We start from the raw sequence: 20,052 nt of genomic DNA, 5'->3' as shown, positions 1-20,052 counted from the left end.
GAGCCTTCAACACACGGTAGTCGATACACTTCCACAGATTCCCATTCTTTTTGGGCACGATCACAATTGGCGAGGCGTAGGGACTTTTAGATTCAGTGATGATTTTGTGGTCGAGGAGCTCCTGCAGATGACACCGGACCTCCCCCATCTCAACCAGTGGTATGTGACACGAGCTTTCATGAAAGGGTCTGTGATCGCGAAGGCATATCTGGTGCTCAAGTCCTTTTGCCTCCCCTACATCCCAGTCATGCAGGGAAAATACATTGGCTCAGTCCTGGAGTTTATTCTGTGATTGGGCCTTCCATTCCTCAGGCGCAGGGGAATCCCCGAAGATAAACCAGTTAGGATCGATGTGCAGGGCACTGTCCTTTTTTGCCAGATTCAGCACACCCGCTTCCCATGCAGTGGGCACTTTTTGCCCCGGGTGCACGACTACATCTCTAAGGGAAGGATTTACCACCACTACAGTGACCTGCTCCCCTTTCAATTCTTGAGCCTCAAAAACTCCATTGGGGACTCTTAAAGTCCCCAATCCCCTTTTTCCAGAGAGGGGAAAGTTTGTCTTAAGTTCCCCACATTTGTGATTTGGGTGGAGAAGCAGGTGAACTCTTTTGCCCTAACGTGCCCAGACTGAGGCACCACAACGGGCCCCAGCTGCTGGGGCTCTCCCCCACACCTGCATGTAGTGGGTAGGGCCCACTGGCTTTGGGCAGGGATCTTCTGGCGGGGCATCCCAGAGAAATGCAAAGCTCCCAGTATTTGGAGGGATTTCCCCATACTCTTTCTCTCCCAGCGGGCATAGACCTTAGAACATAGAGCATGCATTGGTAACCACTTCAGATAGTCCGGGCCAACCTGTTGCCTACAGTATCAAGCCAGACTTGGAATATACTGGAGTTGTTCCCAATGAGGAGGGAGGCCCCCTTTATCCAACCTGGGTCTGGGTACATAAGGGCAATGGAGTTCACCTCCTTCTCCACCCAAGTCACAGATGCGGGGAACTTAATATGAATTTCTAAGTACCCATGGTATGGGTACGGGTTGTGGCTAAGCCCACATAGACCCAGCCCAGTAAGAGCATGCAACACCACGCTCTGTAGATGTGTTTTATAGAAGGACCCAAGTATGATGGTCACTTCCGACCCGTTATCCAGAATGGCTGTACACCTTTGGCCGTTCACCGCCACTGGGACTTCTGCCCTAGGGCCTATTAGTCCTTCAGGCAGGGAGTTTGAGACCAGGGCTCAGGAGTCTGGCAGGCTCCGGGGCAGAGCCGACTCCCCTGCTCTGCCCATCCCTCATGTCCTGTCCCCCATCAGACCTTTAGCCACTGAAAAACTAGGTTGGGGTTGTCCGGCTGTGTACACCCTTGGGCCAAGTGCCTGTATTCCCCACATTTAGAACAGATCCCCAGCATCTTAGTCCCAGCTTTGGTCTTGACCTGGGGTGCGGTAAAGGATCGGGGCTGGGGCTGCCTCCCAGGAGGAGCGCTGGAGACTGCGGCCACCCACACTGGCTGGGAGGAATCTTCTTCAGCCTCTGGTGGGCCCTCTTCTTGTGGGGTCACCGCCATTACCTGACTAACAGGTCCCTGATGTGAGGAGACTTCCTCCCAGACCCACCTGGCATCCCAGAGGTGAAGGATCTCCTCCTTCTCCCTCATTTCTTTCACTAATTGGCTGAACCTAGGAGGGTTGGTTTTCCAACCAGCCAGATTCAAATCCCTAATAAGGGCCAGGCTGTATCAGGCCCCTATTTGGACATGCCAGAGCCTCACGTGATCCACCTCGCTCAGGCTAATGGACCGTTATACAACCACTCTTTGCAACACCTGCTCCAAGTGTAAGAAATATGAGGACACAGCCTCGCCTTTGTGCTGAAATGTGCTAAGCAGTTTGTAGTATGCATCCCCGCCCTGGGATGGCCGTCCAAACGCGTCCCGTAGGGTCTGGAGGCGCTGCTGTGTGGTGATACCAGGATTCTGGAGCTTAGTGGTCTGGGTGACTCCAAAGTGGGGCCCCCTTAGTACGCCAAGAAGATGCCGCTGCTTCTCTTCTCCGGTATCTGCCATGTCATCAGAGTTTCCTGTATGTGGGCAGTCCAGGCCTCAAGCCCTTCCTCTCCTGCAGGGACTGGGAGATTTTCCTGAGAAGTTCCTCAGTCTTTTATATGCAGCTCGATCATTTGAAGAACTTACCACATCCCTGATGACCTGCTGCAAAGCCACAATCCATTCACAGGTAACCCCGGGGGAGGCTGTCGCCCTTCCTTGCTCCGAGGATCCTTGCCCATCCTCTCCCCCCGATTGTTGAGGACTAGCAGGATCTGACATGATTCCCTTTCTGGCTCTCTATAGAGACACACACAGCACCTTACAATATCAAATTACCTGCTAACAAATCCCGGACGAGCCCCCAAAATGCAGCCCAGGTAACTCGGGTATAAACCCCACTTCTCCAATTGAAGGGGCTTGTTAGCTGGCAGGTGTGCTGCGGGGGAATGCAGAGCGCTCAGTTCCCTCCGTCCCTACAGAACCAGGCCAGGACAGTCAGGAGACTTAACTATACTCATATTCACATTAACTTATCACAAGGGAAAGGAACATGGATATAAACATATGTACAATATATATGTATATATTTGTAAGATAGCTAAACCAGTAACATAAACAATAGCCTCTGGGTAAATGCTATAAAGCCTTGTACCAGTGCTCCAGATACAGGTAAGTCCCACCCAGGTAAGTATCTGATCTGAAACAGATGAACCCCACCAGAACCAGGGCTGCTTTGGCTAGTGTGGTGGAGGATCCCCAGGTACAACTCAGAACAGATATGAGGCCCTGGCAGCCTTGGAGGAGAAGGACAGTGGGGAAGGTGCCACTCCACGTACGACACAGACGGCGCAGAGAGGGAGCACCAGGAGGAAGAAACGCCGGGTCCTAGTCATCGGGGACTCCATCCTAAGCAGAACAGAGCGTCCCATCTGTCGACCCGACCCCATGGCACGTGAGGTCTGCTACATGCCTGGGGCTCAGATTCACCATATCACAGAAAGGGTCCCGACCTACTAGTACCCCATGGTCCTTATCCATGTGGGAACAAATGATGCAGCCAGGGGCAACCCAGACCTCATCATGAAGGACTTTGAGGCCTTGGGGACCAAGCTCAAGGAGACAGGGGCACAGGTGGTATTCTCCTCTATTCTCCTGGGAAGTAGACGTGGACAGTGACATGAGGCCTGCATCAGCAAGGTTAACCAGCGTCTAAGGAGCTGGTGCTACCTGGCAGGCCTCGGGTTCCTGGACAAGGACCCACCCTTTCGTGCAGGGGGCATGCTTGGGAGGGATGGGCTACATCCTTCCCCTAAAGGCAATCCTGTCATTTCTTCCAGGTTGGCTGATCTCGTACGGTGTGCTTTAAACTAGCTTCGTCGGGTGATGGGGCCACAGGAGGCCATGAGGACACCTCCCAGCCAAGACAGGTGATGTGCACATGGAGTACCCAGGTAAGTGGCATGGGTCCGGATAGTCCTAAGAGTCGAGGCGGGGAGGGGGGTGCATGCACCAATACAGGGCCTTAAACGCTTCTACACTAATGCTCATAGCATGGGGAATAAGCAGGAGGAACTCGCCCTCTGGATAGCTAGTACAAACCTGCACATAGTAGGGCTCCCAGAAACCTGGTAGGATTCATCCCACAACTGGGCGGTAAACATTAGGGGCTGCAGACTGCTCAGGCAAGATAGAACGGGGAGGAAAGGCGGGGATGTGGCACTCTCCATCAAAGAGCAATACAAGTCTTCAGCTAACAGGATGGGGTCAGAGGAGGGGCAGGCTGAAATGCTGTGGGTCAGCATACAGCGGGGTCATGGGGAAAGGAGCATAACAGTGGGGGTCTACTGCAGACCACCCAACCAAGGGGAAGAGCTGGACCATGAATTCTTGGGTCAGCCTGCAGAGGCACTTAAGGCAAGGGATGTAGTCGCCATGGACTACCTAAATTATCCGGACATCTGCTGGGAGGAAAAGTGAGCCAGGTCGGACCGCTCACAAAGGTTCCTTGCTGAGCTACAGGTCTTCCATCTAACCCAGGAGGAGCGCAGTCCCACCAGGGGAAATGCCTTGCTGGACCTGTTGAGGGGACTCACCAGGCAATGACCTGGTGAGGGGACTCCAGGTCCTGGACCACCTGGGTGACAGCAATGATCGCCTACTGGAATTCACCATCCAGCGCAGGGTGTCAAGGGCCTGCAGCAAGGCAGTAGCCCTTGACTCAAGAGGGCCAACTTCAATGAGTTGAGGAGATTGGTAGGAGGGGCACTGGGGTCCTGGAGGGTAGGGGAACTGGGTGTCCAAGAAGAGCGGTCGTTTCTTAAGGAGATGATCCTCCGAGCCCAAGGAGTGACAGTCGCAATGAGAATCAAAGGGGGCAAGAGTGCTCAAAAGCCCCGCTGGCTCACCAAAGGCATTCAAGAATGACTGAAAGCCGAAAAGGCGGCGTACACCCAGTGGAAGGGAGGGGCTATCACCAAAGAGGAGTATACCTCCATCGCTCGGGTCTGTAGGGGGGCTGTTAAGAAAGCTAAGGCAGATACAGAACTAGGGCTAGCATTAAAGATCAAGGACAACAAAAAGTCCTTTTTTAAATACATAGGGAGTATGAAGAAGGCACAAGGTAACGTGGGGTGGGGAAATGAGAACAGGATGAGATTCAATACTGACAAGCGCAGCGTACTGCACCTGGGCTTTAGGAACCAGCAGCAGACCTATAGGCTGGGGAACTCCCTTCTTGAAAGCACAGTGAAAGCACAGTGGCTGAAAGAGATAGTTTCACAGTTGGTAGATTCAGAAGGGACATAATCAGATCACCAAGTCCGACCCCCTGCCACAGGCAGGAAAGGATGCTGGGGTCAAACGACCCTCGCTAGGTGATTATCTAGCCTCCTTTTGAAGACCCCCAGGGTAGGGGCGAGCACCACTTCTCTTGGAAGTTGGCTCCAGCTCCTAGCCGCCCTGGCTGCCAAGTACTGCCTCCTGATGTCTAGCCTGAATCTACTGTCAGTCAACTTGCGGCCATTACTCCTTGTTAGTCCTGGTAGTTGTCTCTAGTGGGTTATGGAATAGAGAAAATCCCACACAATTTACTGATTCGTTTTGATGCACTGGCTGGGGGAGTAGTTAGCTGATTGCACGATTTCACAATGATTACACACTTAATTTATACAACACAATTTTATTTTAAAACTCTTTGCTACGTATATAACACTGCTTAGCTTTAAGAAACACCACAAACATTAAGAACACAATAATTACATAGATCAGAAGCAATGCTCCAAATGCACTTCCTTCCCAAACAATGCTATAAGAATTAGTATTACAAAAACAACTACAATTACAACTCAAAGTTAAATTTGAATCAATACTATTATTTTCATGATATACTTACAATCCTAGAATTCCAAGAAGCCAAACACCTAAATATGGTTTCATTCCTCAGTAGTACAATTTAATGGGTTGGCCTCAGTAGTACGGTTCAATGAGCTGGCCTCGATACTGATAGGACTAAGTCCCCTTCCTTCATTCCCTTTCAGGTGCTCCATACTGGAGTGTAGACCATTAATTTTTGGCTCTATTATGCACACACATTTCCTTGCAAATGTCTCTCTCCATAACTGAGCTCCAGGCTCACAGGGTGAGACTTGAGGGGTATTACATTTTATTTCCATTATTTCCCCTGTATCTCTCCAGAACTGACCCTCTTGCTTACAGGGCTGGAGTTGAGGAATATCATATCCCATTTCTGCTATTTCATAATACTGGGCTGCTCCATCTTGGGGGGTTAAGTCAAAAGCATAATCATAGTTTAATATGTTTACTTGAACAGTTTTAGTGTAGATTTTGCATTTGCAATCAGCACATTGCACAATATGGGTTTGATTCCACGCTTCCAATTCAGAACATTTATCATTGAATTTTACTTGGTTGGTGTTTACTTGTGTGCAATTATGCTTGGTACACCGCACGGTGGGTAATGTACCTGTATGTTTTCCTCCAGTGCGGGTATGTACTGTCCAACCCATTAGTGGGCTCACTGAACAAAGCCATTGTACACTTCCCTGATTTTCGTGACTCAATAGCATAATTATTTGACTGTGACATTCTACATGAGGTGTATGTCCAGCATCTGTGAATTTCTTCTTTGAATTCGTTACAATAAGTTGTTCAAAGGTGCTGGATTCATGAAATTGTGTACAGGTGATGAGCTGTAATCTCGCTTGGATTTGCCTCATGTTAGAATTAGTGATATTGTCATTTCAGTTAATGTTATGAAATTTTGCATTCTTTGTGTAATGTTTTTTGTAATGGTCACGTGTAGTGGCAAATCCCAAAAGTGACATGAATTCAGGTTTTACTGTTTCTTCCCATTCTTTATCTTGATTTTGCTGTGCCCAGTCCGTCCAGACTGACCTGCGCTTTCTTTGTGGTTGCGTGCAGTTAATGTTATATGTAATGCGCGTGGCAGTGCGGGAACATTCAGGAGATTTTAAATGCCAGGCTATTGTGCTTTGTTCTTGGTGCGGTGGATCCCTTATAATTAAGAGATAAGGTAATATCCCTTTTCTAGTATGTACTATAGTCCGACACCAAGTGCTAGTGGTAAGCCGGCCACTGTTCTGGACAGTGTTAGGTTTCCAGAAAAGTTTATTCCACTTACATTGGATGATACCATAGGGGTCTATTGTAGCATTGTCAAATAACCCTACTGGGATAATAGTTAATTTTACCCCAAGTACACCCTTTTCTGGGTGTGTTCTCACAAAACCCCATGGTGTTGGATAGTACTCAGTTTCATTTATCCCTGCTTCTGTTAATTTAATGCCATGTGGATACGGTCCATTAATTACATTACGAGGATTTAATAATTTGGAGGGGTTCCATGGTCCTTCCCAAGGAATATTACATTTAAGGGAATAACCTGGTATTGTGAGATTCCATACATCAGCATTGTATCCCAGAGTCACATTGGGGGGGGGTCTATGTACTGGTCTGCATAATGTTGCATTGGTTAGCCACATCCAGTTTTCATCTCTGGGATCATTTTCATCCTTGATCTCCCACTGTTGCCACTTCAATCCTTGACACCTGTAACAAAATTAAATGATTGCTTAGGTCCTTGTGAGGCCCAGCTTCGTGAGGTTAGCCAACTTTGGTGTACTAATATTGTTTGATTCTCCTCAGTTAAACAAAAATAAGTGTTGGGATGTTTCCCCAGTTGATCGATTGCACCTTTTGTTACTTTTCCTTCTTTGGGTAGGTGTATCCACACTTTATCACCTTCGTTATACTTATATGTCCACACTGGAAACTCTTTCTTTTCGTGTTTCAACCACATGGTCTTATCATTATTGCACTGAATTAAGGTGACATGCAATACTGCATCCCAGTTTTTAAAGGAAATTGATTTTAAATTTGTTTTCAATTGTGTCTTCAAAATACCAATGTGTCTCTCCACAACCCCATTAGATTGTGGATGATAAGGAGTGTGCAAATGGTGTTCTATATTGTTAATTCGGCACCATTCAGTAAATCGTTTACTTTGAAATGGCAGACCACCATCTGTAGCAATTTGTTTTGGGATCTTCCATGAACCACCAATTTTTTCTAATGCCCTTACAACATCATTAGCTGTGGTATGTTTTAGTGGAACACAATTAATCATTCTTGTTTCCATATCCACTACTACCAGTCCACTTGGGAACCTTTTTGCATCTGTTAATGGCCCCATTAGATCCACTTGCCATGTTTCACCTGGGTTGAAATAGTCACTTTTAAGATAATTATATGCATACTGATTTTTGGGTGAAATTTTGGACTGGTTACATACTTCACACTGTTGTCTAATTCTTTTCCTTAGATTATAGGCATTTATTGGCCCCCATCCATTAACTTCTAAAATTCGGTTTTCCCGTACTTGTTCCAATGCCCACTGTATTCATGTAACCATGTGAGGTATGGTTCTAATTCAGCTTCTTGGTTCTTTTCTATGCTAAAATGTTGTACTTCTTTATCCAAAGCTGCATGATGTTGGTTAGTATTTCTTGTATGACTCTTGGTGTGGGTAACAAATGTTGGGATTCTACGTGTAGTTAACACCTTCAAGATATTTTCCCAAATTTCTAAATGTACTGCTGGCTTAGCTCCCTTTGTTAGCACTTGCCAAATGTACTTACTATCTGTTACCAGCTCCCAGATGTCTGAACCAGGATTCAACATACAATGTCGTATTAATGCTTGCATCCCCTTCAGTTCTAATAATTGGGCATTGCAATTATTAATGTTATTGGTCAGGTGAGTTACCTGACACTTGGTACACTTCCAACCAAATTTATACCCATTTTTGGTGGAACCATCACTGAATCCCCATCCTTCCATAAACATGCCTCCATCATGTGTCCATTGTGGCATTATTTGTTGGCTGTCATTTGGGGTTCTTCGCCCTTGCCAATTCTTTCCCCAATTTTGCATCAGGCTAGAGGCTAACTTTACCCAAGTGTTCTGGTTTCCTTCAAAATCAACAGGCGGAGCATTAAGATTTCCAAGCTCTGCCCCTGCAGGATGGTGGATCTTTGCATTCTCTGTTAACTCTCGGCTGTACCTTTTATAGCAGTGGTGTAACCCACGTAATACTTTACCTAAAGTTCCATACCTAGCTTCAGATCCTTTAAGTGTGAGACTCCATAAGTCTACCACGTTACTTCCTTGGACTGCCTTTCCACTTACCCAATCTATACCCGTCCTGATGTATAATTCCACTGGTAACTGATTATGTATTCGATGTAAAGTTAATTGTTTTGAACTTAAATCTGCTACTATTCTTTCTACTTGGCCTTGAGCTGCTGCTGACCAGTGCTTACTTTTTATTGCTGCCCTGATTAGCTTGGTTTGTACTGTGGCATTTTCAGTCCAGTCTCTTAACCAAGTAATAATTCCTAATACTGCTTGCATTTCAGTTACAGTCTTTGGAGGTTTTTCTGTTGCTTTTTTTAAAGCTGTTACCCATTTATCTTCTGGGGTTATTTCCTTTTCATTCGTTTTTCTCCCCAAGAAGGTGACACTTGTAGCTGCACATTTTGTTTTGTCTGAATTTACCTTCCAACCTTCCTGAGTTAAATGTTTAATTAACAGCTTTAGGGTTTCATTAACCTGTTTCTCAGTGGGTCCAGTTATTAGTATGTCATCTACATATTGCCAGATCTTTATTCCTTCAGCTAAATAATTTGTGTTTGCCTGAAATTTGATAAGGGTTTTGCTTATACAACTATTAGCTATAGCTGGTGAATTTTTATACCCCTGTGGACATACCTTCCATCGGTATGTGTTCCCATTAAGGTTCATATTTAACAAACCTTCTTTGTCATTTATGCGGATTTATTGCCTGCTTTGTCATTTATGGGGGATTTATTTGTCATTTATGGGGATTTATTGCCTGCTTCTTCCCCTTTGGCAAGTTTATAGACGGCCACCAGATCCCACCTCAGCCTTCTCTTGTGGAGGCTCAACAGGTTCAGGTCCCTCAGCCTCTCCTCATAGAGCCTACCCTGCTGCCCCCTGATCATGCGGGTGGCCTCCTCTGGACCCTCTCCATGCTGTCCACATCCCTCCTGAAGTGCGGCGCCCAGACCTGGACACAGTACTCCACCTGCAGCCTGAACAATGTCGCATAGAGGGGAGGATCACCTCCTTGGACCTGCTCGAGACGCATCTGTGGATCCACGACAAGGTGCGGTTGGCCTTCCTGACCACGTTCCCACACTGTCGGCCCGTGTTCATCTTGGAATCAATAATGACTCCAAGATCCTTTTCTGCCTCTGTGCTGACGACAAGGGAGTTCCCCAGCCTGTAGGTCTGCTGCTGGTTCTTCCTCCCCAGGTGCAGCACCTTGCACTTGTCAGCTTTGAAACCCATCCTGTTCTCATCCGCCCACCCCTGTAACCTGTCCAGATCTACTTGTAGCCTGTCCCTCTCTTGTAGCGTGCCCACCTCTCCCCACATCTTGGTGTCATCCGTGAATTTGTACAAGGTGCTTTTCACCCCCTGCATCCAAGGCGCTGATGAAGATATTGAACAGTGCAGGCCTGAGCACCGAACCATGGGGAATCCCACTGCCCACAGCCCTCCAGTTGAATATGACCCATTTACTACCACTCTCTGGGTGCGGCCCTCCAGCCAGTTTGTGACCCATCTGACTGTGTAGGCATCGACACCACAGTCACCTAATTTTTTAATGAGGATGGGGTGAGAGACATTGTCAAAGGCCTTCCTAAAGTCTAGAAAGACTATGTCCACTGCAACACCTGCATCCAAGGATTTTGTGACCTGGTCGTAGAAGGCCAAAAGGGTGACAGGACCTGCCTCTAATGAACTCATGTTGATCTTGGAGGCATTATTGAATCCAAAATGAACATGGGCCAACAGTGTGAGGACACGGTCAGGAAGGCTAACTGCACCTTGTCAGCATCCACAAAAGCATCTCGAGCAGGTCCAAGGAGGTGATCCTCCCCCTCTGTGCAACACTGGTCAGGCCGCAGGTGGAGTACTGCGTCCAGGTCTGGGCGCCACACGTCAGGAGGGATGTGGCCAGCATGGAGAGGGTACTGGAGTACTGCATCCAGTTTTGCCCTGGAGCTTCCCTAGGATGGGCCGGGCAGGTCCATCTGGGCTGGGGTGGGGACAGCGGGCAAGGCCTGGGACTGGACACCCTCCTGACTTTGAAGCTGGGATCCTGTCGGCCGGGAGAAGGGGACTCTGGAAGAGGGGGCTGGGGACAGGAGCTTTCCTGCGTCTCACTGGGATTTCACTGACCATGTCTGGGAGACCCGGAGTCCATCCCTGCACGTAGGCAGGACTGTTTCTGGGCTGAGATGAACAGTGCCCATGGCCCTGGGGGCACGTGTGACCTTCCATCAAAGCAGCTCCAGCTGCACCCGGCCCATGGCAGAGGTTGCAATACGGGCCTGGGAGGGCTAGGGTGCTGCATGGGGGATCAGGAACACCCCCCCCCTTTCTTTAATGGTCATCGACCCCTGCACTAAATGGGTCTCGGTAACAAGCCTGCCATGTCCCTGGGGCTGGTGGCAGCAAAGGGCATGTGGAAGAGGGTGGATGGCGCCAGGGCGCAGGACCCCAGCCTGTCTGGGGAGCATGTGTGTGTCCCCCCTGCTTGTACCCAGCTCTGAAGGTAACAGAAGAGGGTTCAGGGAAGCAGGTGCCATCCGCTACCTGGCCCTCCATGCCCTCTCCAGCCATCTCTCTTCGCTCCGCAATGAGCTTTTGCCATGGGGAAATGCCCAATGGAGGGGTGCCCAGAGCCCAGGACAGCAGGGTTAGGGGTTATCCTTATTATCCTTTAACCCTGGTGACAAGGAGGGGAAACCATGATGGGCTGCCCAGCCCGGGTCTGCGGTGTCCTCAGTGGCCAGCACTGGGCAGGCAGGAGTCCCTTGGTCCGGGGGGTGGGAGTTCCCACTCGCCAGGGCCAGCTGTCAACTGAGAGCCATTGAACTGGTTTGTCTCCTGCCCTGAGATCTTACCCAGAGCACGAGAGGGACCCGAGTAGTCCAGGATGCCTGTCCAGGGTGGGCTCGCGGCAATAACTTTGTGTGGGGAGGTGGGCAGACACCACAGTGATGGGCAGCAGGGGACCAAGGGGGAAAGAGATAGATAGATAGATAGATAGATAGATAGATAGATAGATAGATAGATAGATAGATAGATAGATAGATAGATATGGAGGAATGGGGCAGGGGATGGTGGATGGGGAGTGAGGATGGGGGAATGGGGGAGTGGCAGGATGAAAGGCTGCCTTTGGGGCAGGGGCAGGGGCAGGATCAGGGCCATGTGGGGCTGCATGGGCCCCTTTGCCCCATCTCCTTCCCCTGCCGTGCCCATGCCGAAGCGGGGCTCCGCCAGCCTCATGTCCTCCCGCAAGACCAGGAGCTATAGTCCCTGATGGACGGAGCCCTCTCCTGCACTCCCTGCCCGCGCTGGGCTGGGGAGGGGGCTGGTCCCCCCATGGGCCCCACACTGGCTGCCCAGGGGCTGGAGGGGGCTCTGGGGAGGGTTTCATCCATGGCTGGGGGCTCAGAGGTGCATGCTGGGGGGAGGTTGCACCCCAGGAGAGCTGTGCCCGTGCCCTGCTGGGTCTAAGAACCAGAGCCAGCCTGCATCGCGCTCTCAGCAGCCGCTTCTTCTCTCCACACACGTCCGTGTCCTGTGGGTGGGGGAAGGCGGGGTCATGGAGGCTTCTTGTTCCCATCCCACAGGTGGGGAAACTGAGGCACAAATCAAAGCTGAGGCCCCTCCCCATGGCCTCTGCAGGGACCCCTCCTGTGCTCTTGGGGAATCTCCTGTGAGCAGTATAGTGCTTATGACACACAGGTCTGATCCTGTCCCTGTGCGGTCCAGCCAGTGCCTCGTTCTGAGCGCTGCCCTAGCACGGGCACCAGATGAGGGCTGCAGAGATGCCTTCCCCCACTGCCCAGAGTCCCACACCGCTGTACAGCCTCCTCCCGAAACAGGCCTGCAGCCCTGTCTGGGGTGGAACGCGGCACGCCGTAACACGGCCCTGCCGAGCGTGCAAGCAAAGGCAGGGCTACCTGCCGCTGGGACCCGGGACAGGAGACACAGCCCCCGGGAGAGGATGCCCCATGCACGGGGCAGAGCCCAGGGTGGGAGAGCTGGGCTTCAGCGTTGCTCCCGGCATCTCTCACACGGGCCCTGGCTCCTCGCCATTCAGCTCTGCTTCCTCCCTCCTGCCCGCAGGGAGTCCCCACGCGCCTTGCCAGCTGGACATGGCTGTGCCGGGGCAGGACCCGGGGATCCCTCTGCGACCTCCCAGCATGGAGCTGCCCCTCACCTTGAACGGGCATCATGCAGACCTTGCCGCAGCCGGTGCTGCAGCACTTCTCACTTCGGGGCAGTCACCATCATGTTTGCACTTATGAATGCAGGTCCCTGGCATCCCGGGGCATCTCTCAGGGCACTGCCCAGGCTTTCCTGGAACACAACATGTGTCTCTGAGCCCCTGGCAACCCCAGGGCTGCCCTGGCTCAGGGGGCCAAGTGGTGGCATGGGAGCCACAAGCGGCACTGGCGGCTCCCGTGTGCAGAGCTCAGAGAGACCAAATCCATCCCCTCCTGCTCTCTGCGCCCAATGCAGAAATCCCGGGGCAGGGGGGCACATGCCCTCAGCAACGAGGACATTGCTGCATCCTAAGGACAGGCTGCAGAGCACCGTCCTGCTGCTGCACGTGTCTGCAGGCCTGCTCCTGCCCCCGGGCTGTGACCCTTGGGGGTTGAGCCCTGATTGGCTGCATCCTGGTTGTGCCCCTGTGAGCAGCCCCTCGTGTCTGTGCCGCGGGGGGATCCCTGGCTGCAGAGTCGGCCTGGCCAGCGACACGTGCCCAGCAGCAGCTGCGGGCAGCGGGGAGGGCAAGGCTGCCCTCCAGCCCCGTCCTCACTGTGCTCTGGGCTGCAGGCGTCTGCAGGCTCCCTCAGGACCCCGGCCCCTGCCTTGCCTGCCAGCCCTGGGCTACTGCAACGACGCCACCCGCACGGGCGACCTGTTCATCTGCGGGGACAATGGGGACTGGTCCCCCAGTGAGGATGGGTCTTGCGGGCAGTGGGCAGCAAGGTGAGCACAGCGGGGAGGGTGCCTGAGCTGCCTGAGCTGTAGTCCCGTCCAGCCCTGCATACCCACCCTGTGCTGGGGGCTGTGGGCTGGGGGCTGGCATGCCCACCTGGCCGCGGCACTTCTCCGCTGGCTTCACTTCCCCCTGGGCCAGGAGCTCCCCAGCCCATCCCGAGGCCGTTGGTGGTTCCCTGATGGGGCAACTGTCCCCTTTGCTGTGGGCCGCGGGGCGCGGGGACCTGACACAAGAGGTGATGGGGAAAGCGCCCGGTCTTGCAGGCAGCTTCCTGCTCCTAGCCCCTGTGCCCGGGCAGCCCATCCCCGCAGGCTTGGGGCTCCCTCCACATCGCCCCACTTGTGCTGGGGGCTCTGCCTTGCCCTGGGCCTGGCTGAATTCAGCCATCAGCAGCTGGCAGAGCCCTTCCTGCCCCCGGGGCATGCGGGAAAGCTGCACGGAGCAGCTGTCTGACACCACCCAGGGCTGGGGGTGTCTGAAACAGGAGCTGGGTATTGGGCAGCAGGAGAAGGGGAGCCTCACTCCTGGCTGCAGTGCTGGGGTCCTCTGCCATGTCCCCTCCATCCAGCCCCTTTGCTGTCACCACCTACCCCCAGCTCATTCACAGCTGCGACCGGCCCCCCAGGGCTGCTGACCAGGGGTCACCCCTATTTGGTGGCACCCGCACTTGTGCTGCCAGGCTGAGCTCAGTCACCCCAGGGCTGCGGGCCTGATCCCAGCTGACACCTGGGGCCAGGAGCAAGGGCTCTCCGCAGCAGCAGGGATCGGGGAGTCTTCCTGCCGCAGACTCGAGCCTGGACGCAGGTCTGAGCAGACGGAGAAGCAGGGGATGCTGCTGCGTCCTCCCTGCCCGGGACGGGCTGTGCTGTTTGCAGCCCACCTGCCCCGTGCCACGGGTCATGCCTTTGCCCCCACTCCCTCCGGCTCCGCTGTTTCCTTTGCACTGTCGCTCTTCTGCAGCGGTGGCTGCTCCACCTCCCATATAACACTCTGGGCATGTCTACACATGCATTTAATGCTCCTGAATGAACTCCAGGGATTATTGCTCCAGTGTTTTTTGCTGCTGGGTGTGCCATTTAAACACGTACCCAGGAGCTAAAAACTCCAGGGGAGAAAGCTCTGGAGTTTATTCATGTGCAGCACATGGAGCCTGAATGCAGCAACCCCAGGTAGTAATAGCCCGCAGCCCCTGGGCAGCTGGTCAGGCCCTGGCGGGGTGCTGAGCCCACGGTCTCCAGCAGCCAGGCTGCGTGCAGGGGGGGGGAGCAGAGAGCTGGTGTTTTCCCTGCCCCGGGCTCCTTTAGTCCTTCAGCACGAACCCAAGAGCCCCCGGGCTGGGCGCAGCCTGGGGGAAGTGATCTAGGTGCTGCCTGGGACCGGCCCTGCTGGAAGGGGCAGAGCAGGGAGCCTGCGAGCCCCACGTGCCGGCCGTTAGTTGGGCCCAGCCCCATTGCACAGAGGCCCAGGGCTGTTTCCCAACCTTTGCGGTGCCCCTGGGAGGGGCAGGGGCCGAGCTGGGGCATTGTGCAAGGCCCCCTACTCCCAGGCTGGGTGACAGTATATAGCCCGGCCGGCCTGGTGCTGGGCACAGCGGCACGATGAAGTGGGGCAGCCTCTTGGTGCTGGCGGGGCTCCTCGCCCTCTGGGCCGGTCTGCAGCCGGCGTCTGGGCAGGTTTCTCCAGGTGAGTGCTCCCTGCCCGGCCCCAGCCCCTCTCTCCTGCCTCCCCAGCCCTGCCCTGGGGACTCTGTGCCCCCTGAGTGGGGCTGTGTCCTGGTCGGTCCCAGTAGGCAGCATGGGCACTGGGCAGGAGGGTGGGAGCTGCCACGCTGCAAGGGCATTGCCTGGTGGCACTGCACCCCTCTGGACCAGTGGATGTCTGCCCGCTCCCTAGAGACCCCGGCTCTGCAACACACACATCCTATGCTAGTGCCACGAAGCGGGGAGAGCCAGCCAGGGCAGGGCGAGGGGTGCTGCTTCTCACCTCCCGTCTCTGCTCTGGGCTGCAGGTGTCTGCAGGCTTCCCCCGGAGAGCGGCAAGTGTGAGGCCTACATGCCCATGTACTACTACGACACCGCCACACGCAGATGCAAGGAGTTCATCTATGGGGGCTGTGGGGGCAATGGGAACCGGTTCCTCACCGAAGCAGCCTGTCTCCAGGCCTGTGGGCGCAAGCCGGGAGGCGACTTGAGTTGGCTGGGCGGGGACGTCCTCCTCTACCCAGTGGACCTCTGCCGGCTCCCCCCAGAAACCGGCCCCTGCAAGATGAACATCCTGCGCTATTACTACAACTGGGTCACCAGGACCTGCCAACAGTTCACTTATGGCGGCTGCCAGGGCAATGCTAACAACTTTAAGACCCGCCTGGAGTGCGAGAACAGGTGCAAGGTGGGCGGGAAGGGGCTGAGCCTGGCAGGGCCGGACGCTGCGAGAGGCATGGCGGCACCGGGGCGATGGCCGGACGTGCAGGGAAGGGTGAAGCTGGGTGAGTCGTGCGGCTGCTGGAAAGGGGCAGGTGGATCCAGGTGCCGAGTTGGAGGCCCAGACAGAGGAGGGAGGAGGGGATAGGGATTTGTGACCCCTTCCCTGACCCGTTGGTGCCTGTGTGCTGCATTGCTGCAGTGACGGCTACTTCCACGTGCTGCGGCCACGTCTGCACGGAGCCCGTTGCGGGCGCAAGGCAGCTCTGCGGTGGGGAGCGGGGGCACGGGCGTGCGGTGCAGCTTGTCTGCCGCGCGGTCGCTGCGCCCGGGGCAGGGCTGAGGTAGGGGTGGCCAAGGCTGGGGCAGAAGTGCTGGTCTGACACGGGGTGCTCTCTCTGCAGTGAGACCCGGCAGGTGCCCCCGGCCCACGGGCCCTGGGATTTGCGTGGATCTGTGCAGGAAGGATGATCAGTGTCCTCGGGGGCAGAAATGCTGCAGCAATGGCTGTGGCCGTGTCTGCATGGGGGCCGTATGAAGAGGTGCAGATCCCCCCCATGTCTTCAGCTCTCGGGGTTGCGAGCCCTGTCCCGTCTCAGGGCTGCGGAGGGGCCTGGACCCAGCTGTGCTGGTGGGGCCGGGTGGGAGATGGGGCGTGCCGTGGTGGTCTCTGTGCCACCCCTGGGCTGGGGCCCTCTGGGGCGGGTGCCGTGGGGTGCTGGGCTGGGCTGAGCCCCCGGCCCCCGATTCTTCCCTCTCCGCTCTGACTGCCTTTCCCTCCCCATCAGGGCAGCCCCCAGAGTGACCCCACGGACAGCGGGGCCTGCGGGTCCTGGACCTCCCACAGACCCGTCCTGGCTCCAGACACCGATGGGGCACGTGACCCCAGCACCAGCAATCTGCTTCCCGCACCGCCCTCCCCACACGATCGCAGCTCCTTCCTGCAGCAATAAAGACCCCGCTTTGCGGCTTCCTGCAACCTCCCCTGGCTCTCGTGTCCCTGCATCTCCAGCCCTGGGCACAGACAAGGGGCATGGCTGGCCCTGCCCGGGGCACGGGGTCCCAGGGCTGATGGGTGACAGAGGCCTCCAGGCCCCAGCGCTGGGCACGTGCCGGGACCCACAGCTTCCCGAGGCTACATGGGGCTGGGCAATGTCCCCGCTCCCGAAGCCTGAGGCCCGAGCGAGGCCGTTGGTGGTTCCCTGATGGGGCAACCGTTCCCCTTTGCTGTGGGGCACCGCAGTGCGGTTCCTGCACGAGAGGTGCCGGGGGAGCCGGCTGCCCCCAGGGCCCGGGGAGACGCAGCCCGTGCCCGTGAGCTCCTGCGCTCTCCAGCTGTGCTGTTCCCTCCGCGCCGTCGGGATCCTGCAGCGGGGGCTGCTCCACTCCCTGCCCCGCGTCCAGCCCTCGCGCCCTCCTCCACGATGGTGCCGTCTGCACCCCTGATGGCACCCATCTCGCTGCTGGATTCACCCCTGTGTGTGGATGCAGGGTCAGGCCTCCCCTTGCCTGTGTGGTCCCTGCCCGGGGCCTCTCCCCGACTGCCCCTTTCTCCTGCCCCCCGTACGATGCTGTGGGAACGGGAGCTCCAGCCCAGCGCGCCTGCCCTCGTCACACCTGTGCCCAGGAAACCGCCTGCAGCAGCCCCCGTGCAGCCGGCCAGGAGCAGGAAAGGGAAGCCAAGGGCTCATCTTCTCCCCAGCCCGGGCTCCTTTAGTCCTTCAGCATGAACGCAAGAGCCCCCGGGGTGGACGCAGCCTGGGGGAAGTGAGCTAGGTGCTGCCTGGGACCGGCCCTGCGGGAAGGGGCAGAGCAGGGAGCCCGCGAGCCCCATGTGCCGGCTGTTAGCTGGGCCCAGCCCCATTGCACAGAGGCCCAGGCCATTTCCCAACCTTTGCAGTGCCCTGGGAGGGGCAGGGGCCGAGCTGGGGCATTGTGCAAGGTCCCCCCGCTCCCAGGCTGGGTGATGGTATATAGCCCGGCTGGCCTGGTGCTGGGCACGGCAGGACGGCGGCACCATGAAGTAGGGTAGCTTCTTGGTGCTGGCGGGGCTCCTCGCCCTCCTGGCCAGGCTGCAGCCTGCGTCTGGGCAGCTCGTTCCAGGTGAGTGCTCCCCTCCAGCCCCCACCTCTGAGCCCCCAAACCTGCCCTAGCGCCTCTCTCCTGCCCCCTATTCCGGGGGTGGTGTGAGCACCGGGCAGGTGGGTGGGAGCTGCCACGCTGCGAGGGCATTGCCCCCTGGCATCTCATCCTGCTGGATGAGGAGCAGGCGCAGCTCCATGTGAGCCGCATCCCTCTGCCCGGGGGACCTCTGCCAGCTCCCCAGGGCCCCCAGCTCTGCTACATGCACGTCCCACGCTACTGACACAGCCCTGGGGGGACCTAGCTGGGCTGGAGGAGAGGGCAAGGGACTGTGACCCTGGGCAGGGCTATATCTCTTTTCACTGCTGGTGTTTGCTCTGGGTCAGACATCTGCAGGCTCCCCCCGGACCATGGCCCCTGCAAGCTACACCTCAAACGCTACTACTATGACTGGGTCTGCGGGAGCTGCCAAAAGTTCACTTATGGCGGCTACCGTGGAAATGAAAACAGATTTTGGAGACTTTGGTCCTGCATGAAGAGGTGCCAGGTGGGCGGCAAGGGGCTGGAGGCTGCGAGAGGCATCACGGCACCAGGGCAATGGCTGGAGACACAGGGAAGCGTGATGCTGGATGACTAGTGTGGGCCATGGCCAAGGTGAAGCCAGGTGGAGGAGGGAGGAGGGGACAAGGATTTGAGACCCCTTCCCTGACCCATCTGCTCCCCCAGCCCCACCACAGAGACCCAGGCCGGGCTGGGGGAGTGGGCAAGGGGCTGCATTCCCAGGCAGGGCTTCTGCCCTCTCCTCTGTGCCCGTGCCCTGGTCAGAGGTCCGCAGGCTCCCCCAGGACCTCAGCCCCTGCTTCCCCTGCAGCCGGCAGGACCACTATGATGCTCGCCCCTTGGGTTATGGGGTGCCCAGGAATGGGGACTGTCTCCCCCAGGAGCAGGCGTGTGCGTGGGCCCTTGGGCAGCAAGCTGAAGGTGGGACGAGGAGCGATGGCCGAGCTGCTCGGGCAGGGACAGGGATGTGCAAGGCCCTTGGGCCCGCCCTGCTGTAGCTGCAGGGGACCCTGGTGCTGCTCCCGGAGGGGGTCCCTGGGTGGGCAGGGAGCGGGAAACAGGGCAAGGGGCCCCGTCATCCTAGAGCCGTCGTCCCTCAGACCCGCGCTGCCGGCCGCGTTCCCTGGGCAGCCCCGCACCACCGAACTCAACGTGTGACGCACTGTTTCAGTGAAGCCCGGACGCTGCCCCCAGGCAGGGGGGACGAGGGCATGTGCTGGAGCCTGTCCGCCGGGTGGTCTCTGCGCCTGGGGCGGGGGCTGGGCTGGGGGGCTGAGGTGGGGCAGCGCTGCTGGCCTGACACGGAGCCCTCTTCCCGCAGGGAGACCCAGCGGGTGCCCCCCGCCCAGGGGCATTGGGGCCTGTGTACAGATGTGCGACTGACAGAGGCCCTGTGGCCACGGCTACTTATGCTGCGGCACCAGCTGTGGCACCGTCTGCAGGAGGGTCAAGCAGAGAGGTAGGGGTTTCTGCCCCCCACCCCTTGCTGCAGCTCTCTGGGCTGCGAGCCCTGTGCATCTCGTGGCTGGGTAGGGGCTGGGCTGGTGGGGCTGGTGGATGGAGATGGGGCCGTGCCATGGGGGTCTGTGCTGCTGTCTGGGATGGGTGCTGTGGGGCACTGGACTGAGCTCCCCGGGCCCTAACTTTTCCCTCCCCGCTCAGGGCAGCCCTGAGAGTGACCCTGGGTGGGAGCCGGGCCACAGGATCCTGGACCCTCCCATGGACTCTTCCTGTGGCTCCAGACAGCGATGGGATGTCACCCGCAGGAGCGGGGGTCTGCTTCCAGC

The 20,052-nt window shown here is 56.1% G+C and overlaps 1 protein-coding gene across 1 annotated transcript; it reads left to right on the top strand.

Annotated features, from left to right (window-relative positions):
- Nucleotides 1-15,273: 15,273 nt before the first annotated feature.
- LOC132250699 (BPTI/Kunitz domain-containing protein-like) lies at nucleotides 15,274-17,106 on the top strand. Its single transcript, XM_059727677.1, has 3 exons — nucleotides 15,274-15,386; nucleotides 15,712-16,188; nucleotides 16,912-17,106. Exons 1-3 carry the CDS (start codon nucleotides 15,302-15,304, stop codon nucleotides 16,926-16,928), a joined length of 579 nt encoding a protein of 192 aa, XP_059583660.1. The 5' UTR covers nucleotides 15,274-15,301; the 3' UTR covers nucleotides 16,929-17,106.
- The last annotated feature ends 2,946 nt before the right edge of the window (nucleotides 17,107-20,052 follow it).

This window comes from Alligator mississippiensis, chromosome 1 (assembly GCF_030867095.1).
Source record: "Alligator mississippiensis isolate rAllMis1 chromosome 1, rAllMis1, whole genome shotgun sequence".
NCBI classification, from domain to species: domain Eukaryota; kingdom Metazoa; phylum Chordata; order Crocodylia; family Alligatoridae; genus Alligator; species Alligator mississippiensis.
Note: the sequence above shows the minus strand (reverse complement) of the source record. Positions and strands in the feature narration are given on the sequence as shown.

Bases quoted from the DNA above. Each gene is read 5' to 3' on its own strand.
- LOC132250699 (XM_059727677.1), top strand. From the start codon at position 15,302: ATGAAGTGGGGCAGCCTCTTGGTGCTGGCGGGGCTCCTCGCCCTCTGG. The intron at 15,387-15,711 runs GTGAGTGCTCCC...TCTGGGCTGCAG, and splicing joins GTCTGGGCAGGTTTCTCCAG to GTGTCTGCAGGCTTCCCCCG.